The sequence below is a fragment of the Syngnathus acus genome, chromosome 1 (genome assembly GCF_901709675.1).
Source record: "Syngnathus acus chromosome 1, fSynAcu1.2, whole genome shotgun sequence".
NCBI lineage: Eukaryota > Metazoa > Chordata > Actinopteri > Syngnathiformes > Syngnathidae > Syngnathus > Syngnathus acus.
In genome coordinates this window covers 17,319,347-17,336,061 of record NC_051087.1, presented here as the reverse complement: position 1 = coordinate 17,336,061, position 16,715 = coordinate 17,319,347, and the positions used below count along the sequence as shown (strand labels likewise).

The 16,715-nt window shown below is 43.8% G+C and overlaps 1 protein-coding gene across 1 annotated transcript; it reads right to left on the bottom strand.

Annotated features, from left to right (window-relative positions):
* Positions 1 to 2,421: 2,421 nt before the first annotated feature.
* LOC119122402 (zinc finger BED domain-containing protein 4-like) lies at positions 2,422 to 3,179 on the bottom strand. The gene is made up of 2 exons (XM_037250770.1): positions 2,796 to 3,179; positions 2,422 to 2,632 (listed from the first exon to the last, which is right to left on the bottom strand). The coding sequence occupies exons 1-2, from the start codon at positions 3,146 to 3,148 to the stop codon at positions 2,422 to 2,424; spliced, it is 564 nt and encodes a 187-aa protein (XP_037106665.1). The 5' UTR covers positions 3,149 to 3,179.
* Positions 3,180 to 16,715: the final 13,536 nt, after the last annotated feature.

Sequence of the window (16,715 nt, the reverse complement as noted above, 5' to 3'; positions counted from 1 at the left end):
ATGGAGCGTCAATTGACCCACCCCGCTGTTAGAGGTAGATCAAAACAGCCACTGTTCTAGTGTTAAGAACACCAGTGAGATGCAGGTATTGCATACTACATTAGGAAAATATACATATTATCGCCCATTTCAGTGCCCCTTGGCGATCGGACAAAAAGTGTTCTCTATTAATTGCCCATTGGACATAAACCTTCTCTAATTATTGCCCTGGGCGATAATTAGAATAAATACGGTACCCCTTATCCCTGCTTTCACATGCAAACAGGGAACAGAGGAATTTGAAGTTGATGAGCTTCAAAGTTTTGAACAACATTTTTTGCTTTCAACATTTGAGATACTCTCGTCTGACAACACCTAGCAGAAAGCAAACCCCTCTGCTTGGCTTATGTGCTAAACCGATTGCCTCAGCCGTAAAGTTAGTCAAGACCAATCGCAGATGACCAATGGTTATCTGCTGCTCCCATTGGACCAATAGTAACTTCAGTAAACATTCTGTTCAGTTAGATAACTGGAGATTAAACATAGGCCAAGAATGTGGATAGGCAGTGGGAGTTACGTGTGTGCAGGAAATCTGACGGGGGGGAAGAACAACTCCATGGTGACATAGGGTTAGGGTTAGCCCTTGTGACTGAAGGACCAGACAGGGGTAAGGCCCAAGGATGCTGATAAAGAAGCCACAACCCACATACTCTGTAGAATTGTACCCTTGTCAAACAACTATATCACAGGTGTCAAACCCAAGGCCCGGGGACCAGATACGGCCCGCCACATCATTTTAAGTGGCCCGCAAAGACAAATTGTGCATCAAATTCGTGTCATTACTAGAATTGCAAATCGCCTTCACTTTTAATATCTTTTTTTTTAAATATTTGACCAGTTTTTACTCGTCTGATTTGAAAACGAGTTACATATTTGTCAGTTTGTTTTGTAGCTTTTACTGTATACAATATGAGGTGCTCATACATTTATTTGGGTTGACAGTCATAATGGCCCTCCGAAAGAAGCTATGACGACATTGCGGCCCGCGAAAAAAATGAGTTTGACACCCCTGAACTATATAAACATGAGGACTTAAGAAGTTAGACACCACCATTCTCACTCTGCCCGTCCGCAGGTTAGAGATGCACCGATCCGACTTTTTCAGTTTCGATACCGATGCCGTGGCTTTGCATATCGGTCGATACCCGATACCGATCCGATATTATGGTTGACTTAACAAGCTACATACCTCTACATGTGGAACAGAAAAGACTAAAGGCAATGGCATCAGGCATGACTACACAGTTCTTTGCTCTAAATGCTCATTTAAGCAGCAATGAGAAGTGCTCCCTGAAAACAAGCTCTGCTTAAGTTAAGTTAAGTTAAAGTTAAAGTCCCAATGATCGTCACACACATCTGGGTGTGGTGAAATTTGTCCTCTGCATTTAACCCATCCCCGTGTGATTTTGATCCATCCCCTGGGGAGAGGGGAGCAGTGAGCAGCAGCGGTGCCGCGCTAGGGAATCATTTGGTGATCTAACCCTCCAATTCCAACCCTTAATGCTGAGTGCCAAGCAGGGAGGCAATGGGTCCCATTTTTATAGTCTTTGGTATGACCCAAACACACAAAAAAAACATTCAAAATTATTTCTAAATACTGAAAGTGCAGAGTGGAATTAAAAATAAAATATAGCATCAGGACAAGAGAATAAACAAGTGACTTGGTCAAATACAATAATCAAGCAATGTAAACATGTCTCTACATAGTGCAATCGCACCATTCATGGCCTGGTGCTCTGAAACTTGTGCAGTCTCACCCCCTCATTAATGCTCACTTAAGCAGCAATGACAAATTCTTTGTCAAGAAGACAAGCATTTCTGCTCTGTCTGCAGTCAGTCTGTTTCGCTTGTCATTCACAGTGTTGGAAACTGTGCTGAACAATCGCTCACTTTCCACACTGGTGCAGGGGGCACAGAGATACTTTTTGGCAGTAGCAGCAAGATCAGCTCAGTGGCCTAGTGGTAGAGTGTCCGCCCTGAGACTGGAAGGTTGTGGGTTCAAACCCCGGCCGGGTCATACCAAAGACTATAAAAATGGGACCCATTGCCTCCCTGCTTGGCACTCAGCATTAAGGGTTGGAATTGGGGGGTTAGATCGCCAAATGATTCCCGAGCGCGGCACCGCTGCTGCTCACTGCTCCCCTCTCCCCCAGGGGATGGATTAAAATCACATGGGGATGGGTTAAATGCAGAGGACAAATTTCACCACACCCAGATGTGTGTGTGACAATCATTGGGACTTTAACTTTAACTTTATCAGGTAGCCGATGTTTGTTGGCTTCCCAGTAATTGTATGGGCTGTCTGATGCAGTGATGGTTTTCTCAGCTAAATATTCATTCAGTTGAACTGCAGGGCTTGAGCTGCTTGCTGCACCTGCATCCTCACTCTCCTACCGGAATTTGCTCAAATGCTTCCATGAAACTGCTCTTGCTTGGAGCTGCTACTGCTTCTGCTGCAGTCTCCATCCGAGGGGCCTTCTCTGGTCGCTGTGAAGCCTCCGCTGCTCCTGCTGTGCTGGTCAAGCCCCTGTCTTCAAGCTTCTTCAACAGTGCATCTTTTGCATGCTTGGTAGAGGTCTCACTTGTAAAGTATCTGAAACAGACATAGAACAGCTTAGGTGTCTATAACTTTCATATTGCCATACTTGGTATCTGTTATATAAAAGCAATAGCTCACTTCAGACCGTGATATGTTGTGATTATATCACAGCTAATAGCTCACGGCCTGTCGAGTATGTTAGCTTAAAATATCTTACCTGTCCTTATATCTTGGGTCCAACAAAGTGGCCAGGGCGTACAGAGGCTCATCTTCTACTGAGTCAAAACGTTGTTTGACAGCTTGGAGCAGGGTCTTTTTCATCGTTTTAATGCCAGCATCTGCCTCGTCTTCCTTGGTCAGGATGCGCTTGAGGACAGTGATGGCTGGAATGACATCAGCAGTGGAGGCGGTGGATGAGCTTATTTTCCTGGTCAGCTCTTCAAATGGTTCCAAAACAGTGCTAGTTTTCTCCAGCAAGGCCCACTGGTTAGCAGTCAGTGTTGTGGGCAGATCATAATCCACAACATAGGCACCTAGTACGCGCTTCTGATCCAGCAGACTCTGTATCATGAAGTAGGTGCTGTTCCATCTTGTTCTGACGTCTTGTAAGCGTTTAGGTTGCATTTGCATCTGGAGTTGGACATCATATAGCCGTGAATAAGCAAGTGGAGAATGTTTGAAATGTTTCACAATCTGTCGGCCGTTTGCAATCGCATCGCTCACACTTCGCTGAGACAGTAGCCCCTCGTTAACAACGAGCTGTAGTGTGTGAGCAAAACAGCCCAAGCTGCACACTCCCATCTTTTCCATGGCCTTTTTCATATTGCTGGCATTGTCCCTGAGAATGACATGCACTTTGTTGAGCGGAATATTCCACTTATCAAGCATTGCCTTAATGGCAGTCGAAATTGTGTCACCGTTGTGTGCTCCGGGGAAGCTTTTAGCTTGCAGCACGGCACTGCGAGGGGTGTGATTCCTGTCTAACCAGTGCACAGTTAAACTCAACATAGACATGGGGCACACCTCCGAGCTCCAGATATCAGTTGTGAAGCTCATGGCATCTACATCTCTTAATTCTTGTGACAAGTGTTCGCACACTTTCTCATACATTTCTGACAGTGCGGTCTCAGAAAAATACTTGATGGCAAATTGTACCGTGGCTCCAGGTGCTCAAGTAAACGTCGGAAGCCTTCGTTTTCAACAACACTCATCGGTTGTCCATCCAAAACCATGAATTCCAGCACTTTCTCAGTAATTCTCATAGCTTTTGCGCTATTGCCTGGGAATTTCTCCCGTCTTTGCAGTGCATCTGCTCACGTTAACTGCTGTGTAGGTCCACCTCACGCTCCCTTTGATCTGCTCAACTGCTGGAACTCCTGGTGCTCCGTTGCGTGGTGTTTCTGGAGATGCTTAATTAAATTGGTAGTACTATAACTGGCAGTACTACCACCACCCCTGGCAACATTAGCTTTGCAGACATTACAAACTGCCGTCGAGCTAGTTGGCGTGTTCAATTTAAAGTACCTCCACACAGCTGACTCTTTCGTTCGCTCCATGTTTGCGTTTGTTTAGAAAACTCTCGTGGCATGCGGCACACGTGCTGCTGACGTATGACGTAGCCCGCGTCCCAATAGATTAAGGAAAGGATCGTCTCACAGATCGGCTGCATTTTCCGATACCCGATCCATCTATTTTGTTGATATCGGGGCCGATATCCGATCCAGATATCGGATCGGTGCATCTCTACCGCAGGTGTGAGTTTTGTGGGTCATAGAAAGCGGTCCAGTGCTATACCCTTCCTTAACCCAAAATGTTGCAACAAGAACCGGAGAAAATTGAATCCACCTTGTGTGAGTATGCTTTTTGTGTCAGTGTGAATACCTTCCTTAAACAAAAATCTATCACATGTTGAGTAAGTTGGGCATAGACAATTCGTATTAGTTTTGTGCCGCGGAGTGGGACTGGCGCTATTGAGTAATCCAACAGGCCTATCGCCCAAAGACTGCTGGGGTAGGTTACAGTGCGCCCGCGACACTTGTGAGGACAAAGCAGTTCAAAAATGTATGGACATTCTATGTAATCATTACACAAATGTGTGCTTTCCAAATGATTTAACTTTCCATGGAATGTTGTTTTATGCATTTACGCATAATAATGCGTGATACAGTGTGATCTTATGGGATTTTGCTCCCTAAATATTTTCCACCCAAGGATATAAACTCTAAGGGGCTCCACATTTTCCATTTGGATAATATACATAGTTTCTGTAACGGCATTGCCACCATAGCGGTCAATGAGACAAATAACGTCATCATTCACAGTGCTTTATGAACTGACTGAAGTTCAGACATTTGATCTCATAAAATCTGGGAGCTCGGGTTCCTGCACAATATAATTTGGAGATATTACTAGCTGCATAAAATCTAATTTTAGAGCCATCAGATGAAGGACGATGAGTGGTTGCATTAACCCCCCTCCCTCCTTTTACTGACCCCACGTTTGGATACCAACAGGGAGATATATATTAAAACTTACGTATATTAAAAAAAAATCTGTTATTTATTCAAACTAGTGATTAATCTAAAGTGTTGAAAATGGCTTGTTGTCTTTGACAATGCAATGTTAAAGGCTTAACAAAGGTGTCATTTTTTGTTGCCCAAAAACAGATGGTTTTACACGATTTCACACATAGCCAGAAACACTTGCCAAGATGGGTAAAAAAAAAAATTTATGTAGATATTGATATATCTGTCCATCCATCCATTATCCGAACCGCTAATCCTCACAAGTGTCGTGGGCGTGCTGGAGACTTTGGCAATAGGTGGGGTACAGCCTGAACTGATCGCCAGTCAATCGCAGCACACTCACAGACAAACATGCAAAATCATACTTTTTAAAACCAAATGAGTGCTAGATCATGGTGCCTATATCAGGGGTGTCCAAACTTTTTTCAATGAGGCCACATATACATAAACATATAGTATTGGTAACTTTAGCATATTAAAGTTAGAAAAACTCAGTTAAAAGTGGTCAAATATGACATCACTGCATTCATCACAGCTTTCCATGAACTGATCTTGGGAAAATGGCACGGGTTAATTATTTAAATATTAGGCTGAGCATCACATCTATTAATGTTTGTTTGAAACAGTTAACATTAACAGACTGAAATGGACTTAATACAGTGTAAAAATGTATATAATTTCAGTAAATTATTCTGGTGAGTATCGGCTGCACTGGGTATGTAAATCGGACCATAAAGCTCCAGTGATGATCCGATAGCACTCGTGCCAAAAATTCGGACAAATGTTACTTAATCAAGGAGCAAATCAGATGACTTTGCGTGTGCACTGTGTGCACTGTGCAAGGCGGTGTGTACTCTAAAAATGCAAGTGGTGGGCAGAAATAGGCTAGTGACAGAATTGATGTGCATTATCCATACACCTATATCTTGATTTTACTCGCTTCGATCCTACATGACTTTCTGTCTAATGTGGTTTTGTCATGGCGGTTCTTCACTGAATTCATCCGTGGGTGACGCTACTTCAGAGCGCCCCCTCCCCCCCCCTTTTTTTTTAGAACAGTAAATGTAAATGCAATTGCAATTGATATACCACAATATAACTCATACAAAACATCCCTCCATAAATTACTATAAATTTAAATAAACAGGCCATTACATGCTAAATATGATTCATGTAAATATCATAATAATGTAAGGAATAATTTAATAAATAATAATAAATATTAATGTAATAAATGTCATAAATTACCTCAATCTGACTTTCAAGGAAGGAGGAACGATTAGCTCCTTGGTAAGTGTCCCAAATTCTATGCTTGACACAAAAAACAGTTGTCACAAAATATACCGTATTTATTCTAATTATCGCCCAGGGCGATGATTAATAGAGAACACTTTTTGTCCGATCGCCAAGGGGCATTGAAATGGGCGATAATATGTATATTTCCTTATGTAGTATGCAATACCTGCATCTCACTGGTGTTCTTAACACTAGAACAGCGGCTGTTCTGATCTACAGCTAACAGCGGGGTGCGTCAATTGACGCTCCATCGATGCGACACGTTACCGTCGCACATCACATGTTGCGCACGTCATGTTATCGCGATCGTCTTGTTCGAGAGCACGCCCCGATAACGTAATTGTGTGAGGATATTGTCGCGGAGTGACGAGTGTAATTGTATCATAGTTTATGGAGAAAAACAATTTAGAAGGGACATTCGACGTGCTGTCAAATCAGTCATATTTAAACTTGCGCAATGACGTCGGCATGCGGTCGCGGAGGAAAACGTAAGTTTTGGGGGGAATTTTTAGCAGCATGGGCGATAATTAGAGGAATCAATGTTTTTTATTTATGTCATTGCTAACACACACTGGGCGATTATTAGAATACGGGCGATAATTAGAATAAATACGGTAGTTGCACTAGCAAATGGCAAATGTTTGTCTATGAAACTAGCTTCAGATATGAGCATTCTACGAGCTAATTACGGGCCAACATTAACACAAGGTAAATAAGTTGGCCTAGTAACTGAACTTTAATTATTTTATTTCCTGTGCATTTTTCTCTCTATAGCTTCCAGGTCATGTGACCCATTGACCCCAAATCACTGCTGGAACATATTGCCGAGTTGGCTGGTTGACATACTCCACCTCTTTTGTATTTTAACACCCCACTATTTTTTAATTATTTTATTTCTGTAAATTTGAGCATTTTTTTTCTCAACAGCTTCCAGGTCATGCAACCTATTGACACCTTTTTTTTTTTATTTCATTTTTTCCTTCATTTTAGATGAACTTAACATTGTACTGAAGGAATAGGGTCAAAAGACACAAAACCCGCCTAGCCACAATAACAGATACGCTCACATCTCTTTGGATAAAGTATATAAGCAGACAAGTATATTCATGGAATCAACAAATAAAGCAGACATAACTACACATTCTTTGATATAAGATAATAACAGAGGTTGCTACAACTTCATGATTCAATATGTATTTCTGTGCACTGCAACATAAATGTCTTTTGATATGTTGCTTAAATAGCTTAATGACCCTTAAGGAACTGTGTAATGCATGCCTGATGTTTGTTCTCTAAATCATGGACACGGCCAGAGTCGTCTTGACCGTTCAGTACTTGATTATATCTTGTGTTTTGACTAAACGTCATATGTCGCCTAATGCGGGACGCCAGCTTTTCGATTACTACTGAACGCTCTGCACAGAGGGAAATGTTTTGCCTAACAGAAAAGATATGGTGGGAAACATGATTAAACTAAGAATATAATGATGTGAGCAAAGACATGGATTAATGATGTTACAGCCAAAAAGCTCACATAAATTCGTACAAAATGACAAAAGTGAAAGAATGAGGTACGACAGTATATGTGCAAGGAATGGAGCAGAATGTTTACAGGAAGGTCACTTGGAGATAAAACCAGCTGGTGCCAGAAGGAGACAGCCAAGGACTCGGCCAAAGATGATCCCCAAGGCCGAAAGACAGGATGGAAGACGGCAGCCCCCACACACACACCGAATCGTCCATACCAGCACCCACTCCGATGGAATCAAACTCTACTGCGAACTCGCCCCACCCCAACGACTCATCACCCATCAAACGCGCCCCACACCGGCATGAGCAACTGAATATAAGCAGACCAAAGAACCTTGAACGTTGCCTTTTTCTGAATGGAGACTTTCTGCTCTTGAAGGGCCCAGCGCTGTATTGTACTTTCCTGAAAACAGAGCTTTCTTAACAAGAATTATGATTGAACTCAACCAACCTGTGTAAGTCTAATTTCTGCTTCAGTGTCTTTGCATTTTCCTAAATCTGAAGAAATTAAACGAGCACGCAGTGAGTGAATTGGATAACAGGTGATTGGCAATGGCTTTTGCCGTGAGGCGCAGATAGCGCGCTCCCTAAATTGTGGACCAAAATCCAACAGTACATATCTAATTATTGCTGGTCATGGAAGCTATTCATTCCAGAAGAGTGCAGACTATACATGCCTGTACAGCAGGGCTGCGGACTCGGACTCGGGGACTCGGACTCGGCCGGACCCGGTCATTTTTTGCCGGACTCGGACTCGGTGCTGATTTTGGCCGAGTCCACCGAGTCCGACAATAAAAAAAATACGTTCATATCAACATTTGTGTTTATTTTTCGTGCGTATTTGCTTCGCTTGAGTTCAATATGGTTTTTGGTCAAACGCGCATGCGCGTGAGGGGAAATCCCGCAAAGGAGGAGGGACAAACAGAGCGATTGGTTTTGCTGGATTTTTAATGAATGGCGACTGTGACTACGGGGGCCCATTAGGTCCAGAAAAGCTGACAAGACGCTTGCCAAAATGGCAAGGAAAAAATGCACAGCTAAGCGAATATATGACGATGAACACAGGATGTTTTTAACAGAGTTAAAGTTGTTTTTTTGTTGAACGCTATGGCAAGCCATTCTGCCTGATATGTCGGACGTCATTGGCGCATTTAAAAGCTTCAAATGGTCAGCACCACTTCAGCTCACTTCATGCCAATATCGATAAGGACTTTGCAAAAGGGACTGAATTTCGCAAGCACAAGTTTGGAGACTTTGAAAAGTCAGGCAGAAAAATAGGTACAGTTTTTCAAAAAAATTACGAAGCACTCAGAGACTGTCACACTTGCATTGTTTCAACTGGCTTGGAACATTGCACGGGCTAAAAAGCCATACAATGAAGTGGAGTTCGTTAAAATATGCCTCAGTGACGTTATTGAATTTTATTTTCATCATGCTGCTGAGAATGCGCGTAGGAATACTGTCCACAGCCCTGCTTGCTTGTTATGAAGACAAATTTAGTTGTTGCGTGCGCGCCCGCGCCTGCCTGCCTGCGTGCGTGCACGTACAAGACCCACAATGCCCCGCGCGCAGCCAAGATGGAAGAACCCGGGAGTAGCGAGAGAACAAAGTTTTGCCTCTAGATTTGGGGGGGAAACGGAGCGTAAGTTACGATCAATGCGGCCACGTTGAGTTGCACTTAGGCTAATGTTTACATTATGTACCAATGTCAAGGACGATTATGTCACCCAGCTTATATCATTGATGTGTTTCGATAGTTGTGGGGTCGTCACTAATTATTTGCGTTTCGATAAATGTGTATGGTGATTAAAACTTGAAAGTATCTGTTTATTGTATTCGTTTATATGTTTAATAAAGACAAAGCCATCACAAAACTGTTGTAATTATTTAGATTTTGATCTAAATTAGCCTTGAATAAAGACTAAGCAGTCACATGAATTAACAGAAAAAAATGGACAGCCGGACTCGGACTCGGACACGTGGTCAAGAGGCCGGACTCGGACTCGGTGCAAAAAATCTGACCGAGTCCACAGCCCTGCTGTACAGTATACAGTCTAACGCGTTCAACGAACGGAAGTTCATGAACTTGTTCATATTTTGGACGAACGTAATTGAGCGTAGCGCATTTTTGCTTCGTGAATGATTTTGTGAACTGCGGCCAATGAACGTTTTTTTTTAAAGGGCAGTCCATTTTTGCTCAAGTGTGCCAGGTTTTCTCTTCTCAGACTTCAAAATAAAAGCCCGCTAAACACACTAGAAACAAGGCTTAAAGGACTCATACTTGTAAATTATCTATCAATATTTATTAAAATAAGATGAGAAAACTAACAAGAGAAAAAAAAACCTGGTTCGTGCATTTATGATACAAACTAGCCTGGAACGTGAATATTTTAGGAACTCTCAATTCTTTTTATTGAGACAAAAAAGAGAAATAAGTTCAAGACAAAGTTGAGAACTGTATTAAAGCAAAGTGAGATCACTATTAAATCTTCGGAGGAGGGTATTTTTTAAGATCTGTGTTTCTTGTTTCTCAGGGGAAACAAATGAAAAACAGAAGAAATCCGCCATAACAAGTTGAATAGTTGAATAATTAAATAAAAAGTAAGTCAATATTTTTATTTAGATTGTATTTCTTTTTTCTAATAAAAGTGATAATTATAGACAGTGTAAGGAATAAACTGTTGAAAGTTTCTGTCATTAAAAGCCAAAAGAATGAACATGGCTGTGTTTACTGTTTTAGACTAGCTCTATAAATATCCACTATAAATGTTGGGATTTCCGTCAGTCCGTAAACGCACCACGGCCGCCAGTACGTCACTGTTATCAAAAGCTGACAGCAGGGGAGTGGCTGATGGTGTAGGGCAGGCATGTCCAAAGTCCGGCCCGGGGGCAAATTTCATACGGCCCGCAGCTTCGGTCTTATAATGTATTATTTATGGCCCGCCTGCACTGTTAAACTGAATAAAAAAAATCATGAAACTTGAAACTATAATTCCTCTTTTTAGCAAAAGGTGACAGCACCACTTTAATAATATCAGTCTGCATCCGTGCCGCGAATCCCTCTCTGCTCTTTTCTGCCTTGCCGACTGCAAAGAAAATGAGGAAAGTTAACATTGAGGGCCATCGCTTTCAAGAGAGATGGGAATTACAATACTTCTTCACTGAAAATCAAGGCAATTGTGTTTGTCTAATTTGTAAAGAGACGGTTAGGGTTAGGGTTGCCTTGTTTAAGCATTTCAACCTAAAGAGACAGGGGAATCACACTCCTCAGCCTCCCTGGTAAGGTCTATTCAGGGGTGCTGGAGAGGAGGGTCCGTCGGGAGGTCGAATCTCGGATTCAGGAGGAGCAGTGTGTTTTTTGTCCTGGCCATGGAACAGTGGACCAGCTCTATACAGGATCCTCGAGGGTGCATGGGAGTTCGCTCATCCAGTCTACATGTGTTTTGTGAAGTTGGAGAAGGCGCTTGACTGCGTCCCTTTGGAAGTTCTGTGGAGGGTGCTTCGGGAGTACGGGGTGCCAAACCAACTGATAGGGCAGTTCGGTCCCTGTATCATCGATGCCAGAGTTTGGTCCACATTTCCGGCAATAAGTCAGATTCGTTCCCAGTGAGGGTGGACTCTGCCAAGGCTGCCATTTGTCACCGATTCTGTTCAGCACTTTTATGGACATAATTTGTAGGCGCAGCCGAGGCCTTGAAGGTGTCCGGTTTAGGGACCTCAGCATTGCATCTCTGCTTTTTGCAGACGACGTGATACTGTTGGCTTCTTCAAGCCATGATCTCCAGCTCTCACTGGAGCGGTTTGCAGCCGAGTGTGAAGCGGTCGGGATAAGGGTCAGCACCTCCAAATCTGAGTCCATGGTCCTCAGTCGGAAAAAGGTGGAATGCCCTCTCCGGATTGGGGATGAGATCCTGCCCCAAGTGGAGGAGTTCAAGTATCTTGGGGTCTTGTTCACGAGTTGGACTTGCCTCCACACACAGTTTGGGTTCTGGTACAAGCCCTCTTGAGAGGGGCTGGACTCTCTTCCATCTGGAGTTGCCCACGGTGACAGGGGCCGAGCAGGTGTGGGCATACTTATTGCCCCCCGGCTTGGTGCCTAAACATTGGGGTTCACCCCGGTGAACAAGAAGGTAGCCTCCCTCCGCCTTCGGTTGGGGGTGACGGGTCCTGACTGTTTGTGTCTATGCACCAAACGCACCAAAGTACTTGTCCTTGGAGGAAGTGCTGGAGAGCGATCCTTCTGGGGACTCCATCGTTCTGCTGGGTGACTTCACTGCTCACGTGGGCAATGAGAGTGAGACCTGGAAGGGCGTCATTGGGAGGAATGGCCCCCCTAATCAGAACATAAATCACACAACATGATCACTCTGGATGAACTGCGGATAACTACAGCTGAGGTGGGAGAGTCTGTCCATAGGACAACAATCAGTCGTGCACTGCACAAATCTGGCCTTTATGGAAGAGTGGCAAGAAGAAAGCCATTTCTCAAAGATATCCATAAAAAGTCTCGTTTAAAGTTTGCCACAAGCCACCTGGGAGACACACCAAACGTGGAAGAAGGTGCTCTGGTCAGATGAAACCAAAATCGAACTTTTTGGCCACAATGCAAAACGATATGTTTGGCGTAAAAGCAACACAGCTCATCACCCTGAACACACCATCCCCACTGTCAAACATGGTGGTGGCAGCATCATGGTTTGGGCCTGCTTTTCTTCCGCAGGGACAGGGAAGATGGCTAAAATTGATGGGAAGATGGATGGAGCCAAATACAGGACCATTCTGGAAGAAAACCTGTTGGAGTCTGCAAAAGACCTGAGACTGGGACGGAGATTTATCTTCCAACAGGACAATGATCCAAAACATAAAGCCAAATCTACAATGGAATGGTTCACAAATAGACGTATCCAGGTGTTGGAATGGCCAAGTCAAAGTCCAGACCTGAATCCAATCGAGAATCTGTGGAAAGAGCTGAAGACTGCTGTTCACAAACGCTCTCCATCCAACCTCACTGAGCTCGAGCTGTTTTGCAAGGAAGAATGGGCTAGAATTCCAGTCACTCGATGTGCAAAACTGATAGAGACATACCCCAAGCGACTTGCAGCTGTAATTGCAGCAAAAGGTGGCGCTACAAAGTATTAGCGCAAGGGGGCCGAATAATATTGCACGCCCCACTTTTCAGTTTTTTATTTGTTAAAAAAGTTTAAATTATCCAATAAATTTTGTTCCACTTCACGATTGTGTCCCACTTGTTGTTGATTCTTGACAAAAAATTAAACTTTTATATCTTTATGTTTGAAGCCTGAAATGTCGCGAAATGTTGAAAGGTTCAAGGGGGCCGAATACTTTCGCAAGGCACTGCATATATATATATATATATATATATATATATATATATAATATATACCGTAATTTTCGGACTATAAGTCGCGGTTTTTATCATAGTTCGGGTGGGGGGGCGACTTATAATAAGGAGCGACTTATGTGTTTTTTTTCAAACATTTTCCAAAAAAAAAAAAGTGAAACCGCGATAAACGAACCGCGATGTAGCAAGGGATTACTGTAATTTGAATTTCAAGTGACGTCAGCAGCGCGGCGTGGCGCGGCGGTTGTTTACATAAAGGACAAAGATTGATCACGGGATGACGAAGATGACGAAGGGCCCCACGTACTACCGGCATCATTAGCGGCTTTGTTTCTAAGTGACACGGCGGACGAAGAGTTTGAAGGATTTAAGGATTTGGAGTGACACAGAAGGTTTGAAAAACTATTATGGCTTTTACCCACACCCGGTCCTACTCTCCGGAGCTCTCTTTCACCTCCGTGGATTGAAGTCGGGGGCCGGCGCTCGACTGGGTGGCTGTCCGGGGACGGTGGATGGGGCTCGGTCATGGCTTTTACGCACGCCCGGTCCTACTCTACCGAGCTCTCTTCCACTTCCGTGGCTGGAAGTCCACGCCGCCACACGCCTGGAAGTTTGTTTTGTTACATAAAGAGCCGTTTACCAAACCCACGTCTTTCCTTGAACTTTGTTAACACTACAATATAGTTATATAGTAGATCTGTGGAATAATGACGAGGCTGACGTCAGGGCGCACGCGCGGCGTTGTTGACGAAGGACGAGGAATTTGATTGATGGATTTAATGATATAGAGTACACAGATGGCTTGATAATACTATTGCTTATATACGTAATAGTTATTTGATATCTAATTTATATATCGTTATATGGGCCTGTACCTCTCAAAATTCAACCCTAACGTCCCCGTCGTGAGAGGTGGTAACATGTCAAGCTGGCAAATAGGGCAATGGTAAAGCTCATGGGCCAATCACCCGTGTAGTGGATTTAAAAACGATTACAGAAACATTGATGAAGAAAAAGAAACCCCACAACCTAGGAGATGTAGACTCTTCAAGCATACAAGCTGAAGAGGAAATGAAGCCGCATGCTGAAAACCAATTGGAGAGGGTGCGGTGGAATCTGCTATCCCCTAGGAGACCGACCAACATCGCAACCTGGAACATCAGGACCATGTTCGCAGCAGGGAAAACAACAGTCATTGCTGGAGAGATGAGAAGATACAAGGTTTCCATTCTTGGCCTGTGCGAAACCAGATGGACCCAGACAGGTGAAGTCAAACTAGCCAGTGGTGAGTGCATTCTCTACTCTGGACATGCAGAGGAAGCAGCACCACACACAGAAGGAGTGGCACTCATGCTCTCCAAGGAAGCACAACAGGCCCTCATCAGTTGGGAGCCCATCAGCTCAAGAATTATCACTGCAAGATTTCAAACTACCCATAAAAGAATCAACCTTCAAATCATACAGTGCTATGCACCTACCAACAATGCAGAGGAGGAAATGAAGGATAATTTCTATAACCAACTACAACATCTACTCCAGTCCAGGAAGGAAAATCACCTAACCTTACTCATGGGCGACATGAATGCCAAGGTGGGAAACAACAACAATGGATACGAACTGGCCATGGGAAGACATGGACTTGGCACCATGAACGAAAATGGGGAAAGATTTTCAGACATATGTGCTGACACCAACCTGGTCATAGGAGGCACCATATTCCCCCATAAACACATTCATAAAGCCACCTGGATATCTCCCGACCACACTACCGAAAATCAGATTGACCACATATGCATCAACCGGAAGTTCAGACGGTCTCTCCTGGATGTGAGAGTAAAGAGGGGGGCAGACGCTGGATCAGACCACCACCTACTGGCTGCAAAACTCCAACTCAAGCTAAAGCGCCGCAATACCCCTGCTGGGAACAGAACAAAGTACAACATCCAGCTCTTCCAGGACATTGGAACAACTGAGCTGTATAAAATCACCCTTCAGAACAGGTTTCAAGCCCTGCAAGAACAACCAGTGAAGGAGTACTGGAACAGCCTGAAAAGTGTATGGAAGGAGACCTGTCTGGAAGTTTTAGGGAAAAAGACAACAAACCATAAACCTTGGCTGTCAACAGAAACCTGGAAAAAAATAGAAGAAAGGAGGGCCAAAAAGGACACACTAAACAAATGCAAGACACGAGCGAGAAAGGCCGCAGCCCACAAGGACTACGAGGAAGCAAACAAGGAAGTAAGGAAAAGTGCCAAACGGGACAAGAAAAATTTCATTGAGGCACTGGCTAAAGAAGCACAGGAAGCAGCAGCACAAAACAATCTCAAGGAACTCTACATGACCACCAGGAAACTAGCGGGGAAGTTCAGACAGAACAACACACAAATCCGGAATAAAGAGGGACGTCGCCTCACCACAAAGGAGGAACAACAACAAAGGTGGACAGAGCATTTCAGCGAGCTGTTGAATAAACCACCGCCCGACCAAGTAATAGAGATCCCACCAGCAGCACATCAACTCAAAATCAATTGCGCCCCCCCAACAAGATCTGAGGTAAAGAGGGCGATCATGATGCTCCGACGTGGCAAAGCCGCAGGGCCAGATGAAATCCCAGCAGAGGCCCTACAGGCGGATGTTGAAACTACAACCACTATGCTCCACACACTCATCAGGAAAATATGGGAAGAGGGAGAAAACATACCAGCAGACTGGAAAGATGGACTTATTGCTGTCATCCCCCAAAAAGGAGACCTTACAGATTGCAACAACTACAGAGGCATCATGATGCTATCAGCACCAAGCAAAGTGCTAAGCCGCATCATCTTAGAAAGACTACGGAAAGGGGTTGATGAGGAGCTCAGAGAAAATCAAGCTGGTTTCAGAAATGGAAGATCATGCATTGACGAAATTGCTACCCTTAGGATCATTATAGAACAATCGAAAGAATGGAACAACCCGGCTTACGTAAATTTCATAGACTTCGAAAAGGCCTTTGACAGCGTAGACCGGAAGCTATTATGGAGCTTAATGGCACATTACGGAATACCCCATAAGTTCATCAACATCATCAAAAGCTTATATCAGGACATGCAGTGTCAAGTGCTGCACCAGGGATCAACACAGAAAACGTTCACCGTGCTCACTGGGGTGAAACAGGGATGTCTGCTTTCCCCCTTTCTATTCCTCCTATGCATTGACTGGATCATGAAACAAACTACCCACAATAAAAAGACAGGCATCCAATGGACTCTGACAGAACAACTAGAAGACCTGGACTTTGCTGACGATATTGCTCTACTTTCACACAGTCACCAACAAATACAGGAGAAAACTCAACTACTCGAAAAAACAGCAGCAGGACTGGGACTAAAAATAAACGGAGCAAAAACCAAAGTAATGCGAGTAAACAGCAAAAACACAAACC

What these genes read in the sequence shown, in the direction of transcription:
- LOC119122402 (XM_037250770.1), bottom strand. Translation starts at nt 3,148, where the DNA reads ATGATACAGAGTCTGCTGGATCAGAAGCGCGTACTAGGTGCCTATGTT. An exon ending in GACCCAAGATATAAGGACAG is followed by an intron (nt 2,633 to 2,795) that starts GTAAGATATTTT and finishes TGTCTGTTTCAG; the next exon opens with ATACTTTACAAGTGAGACCT.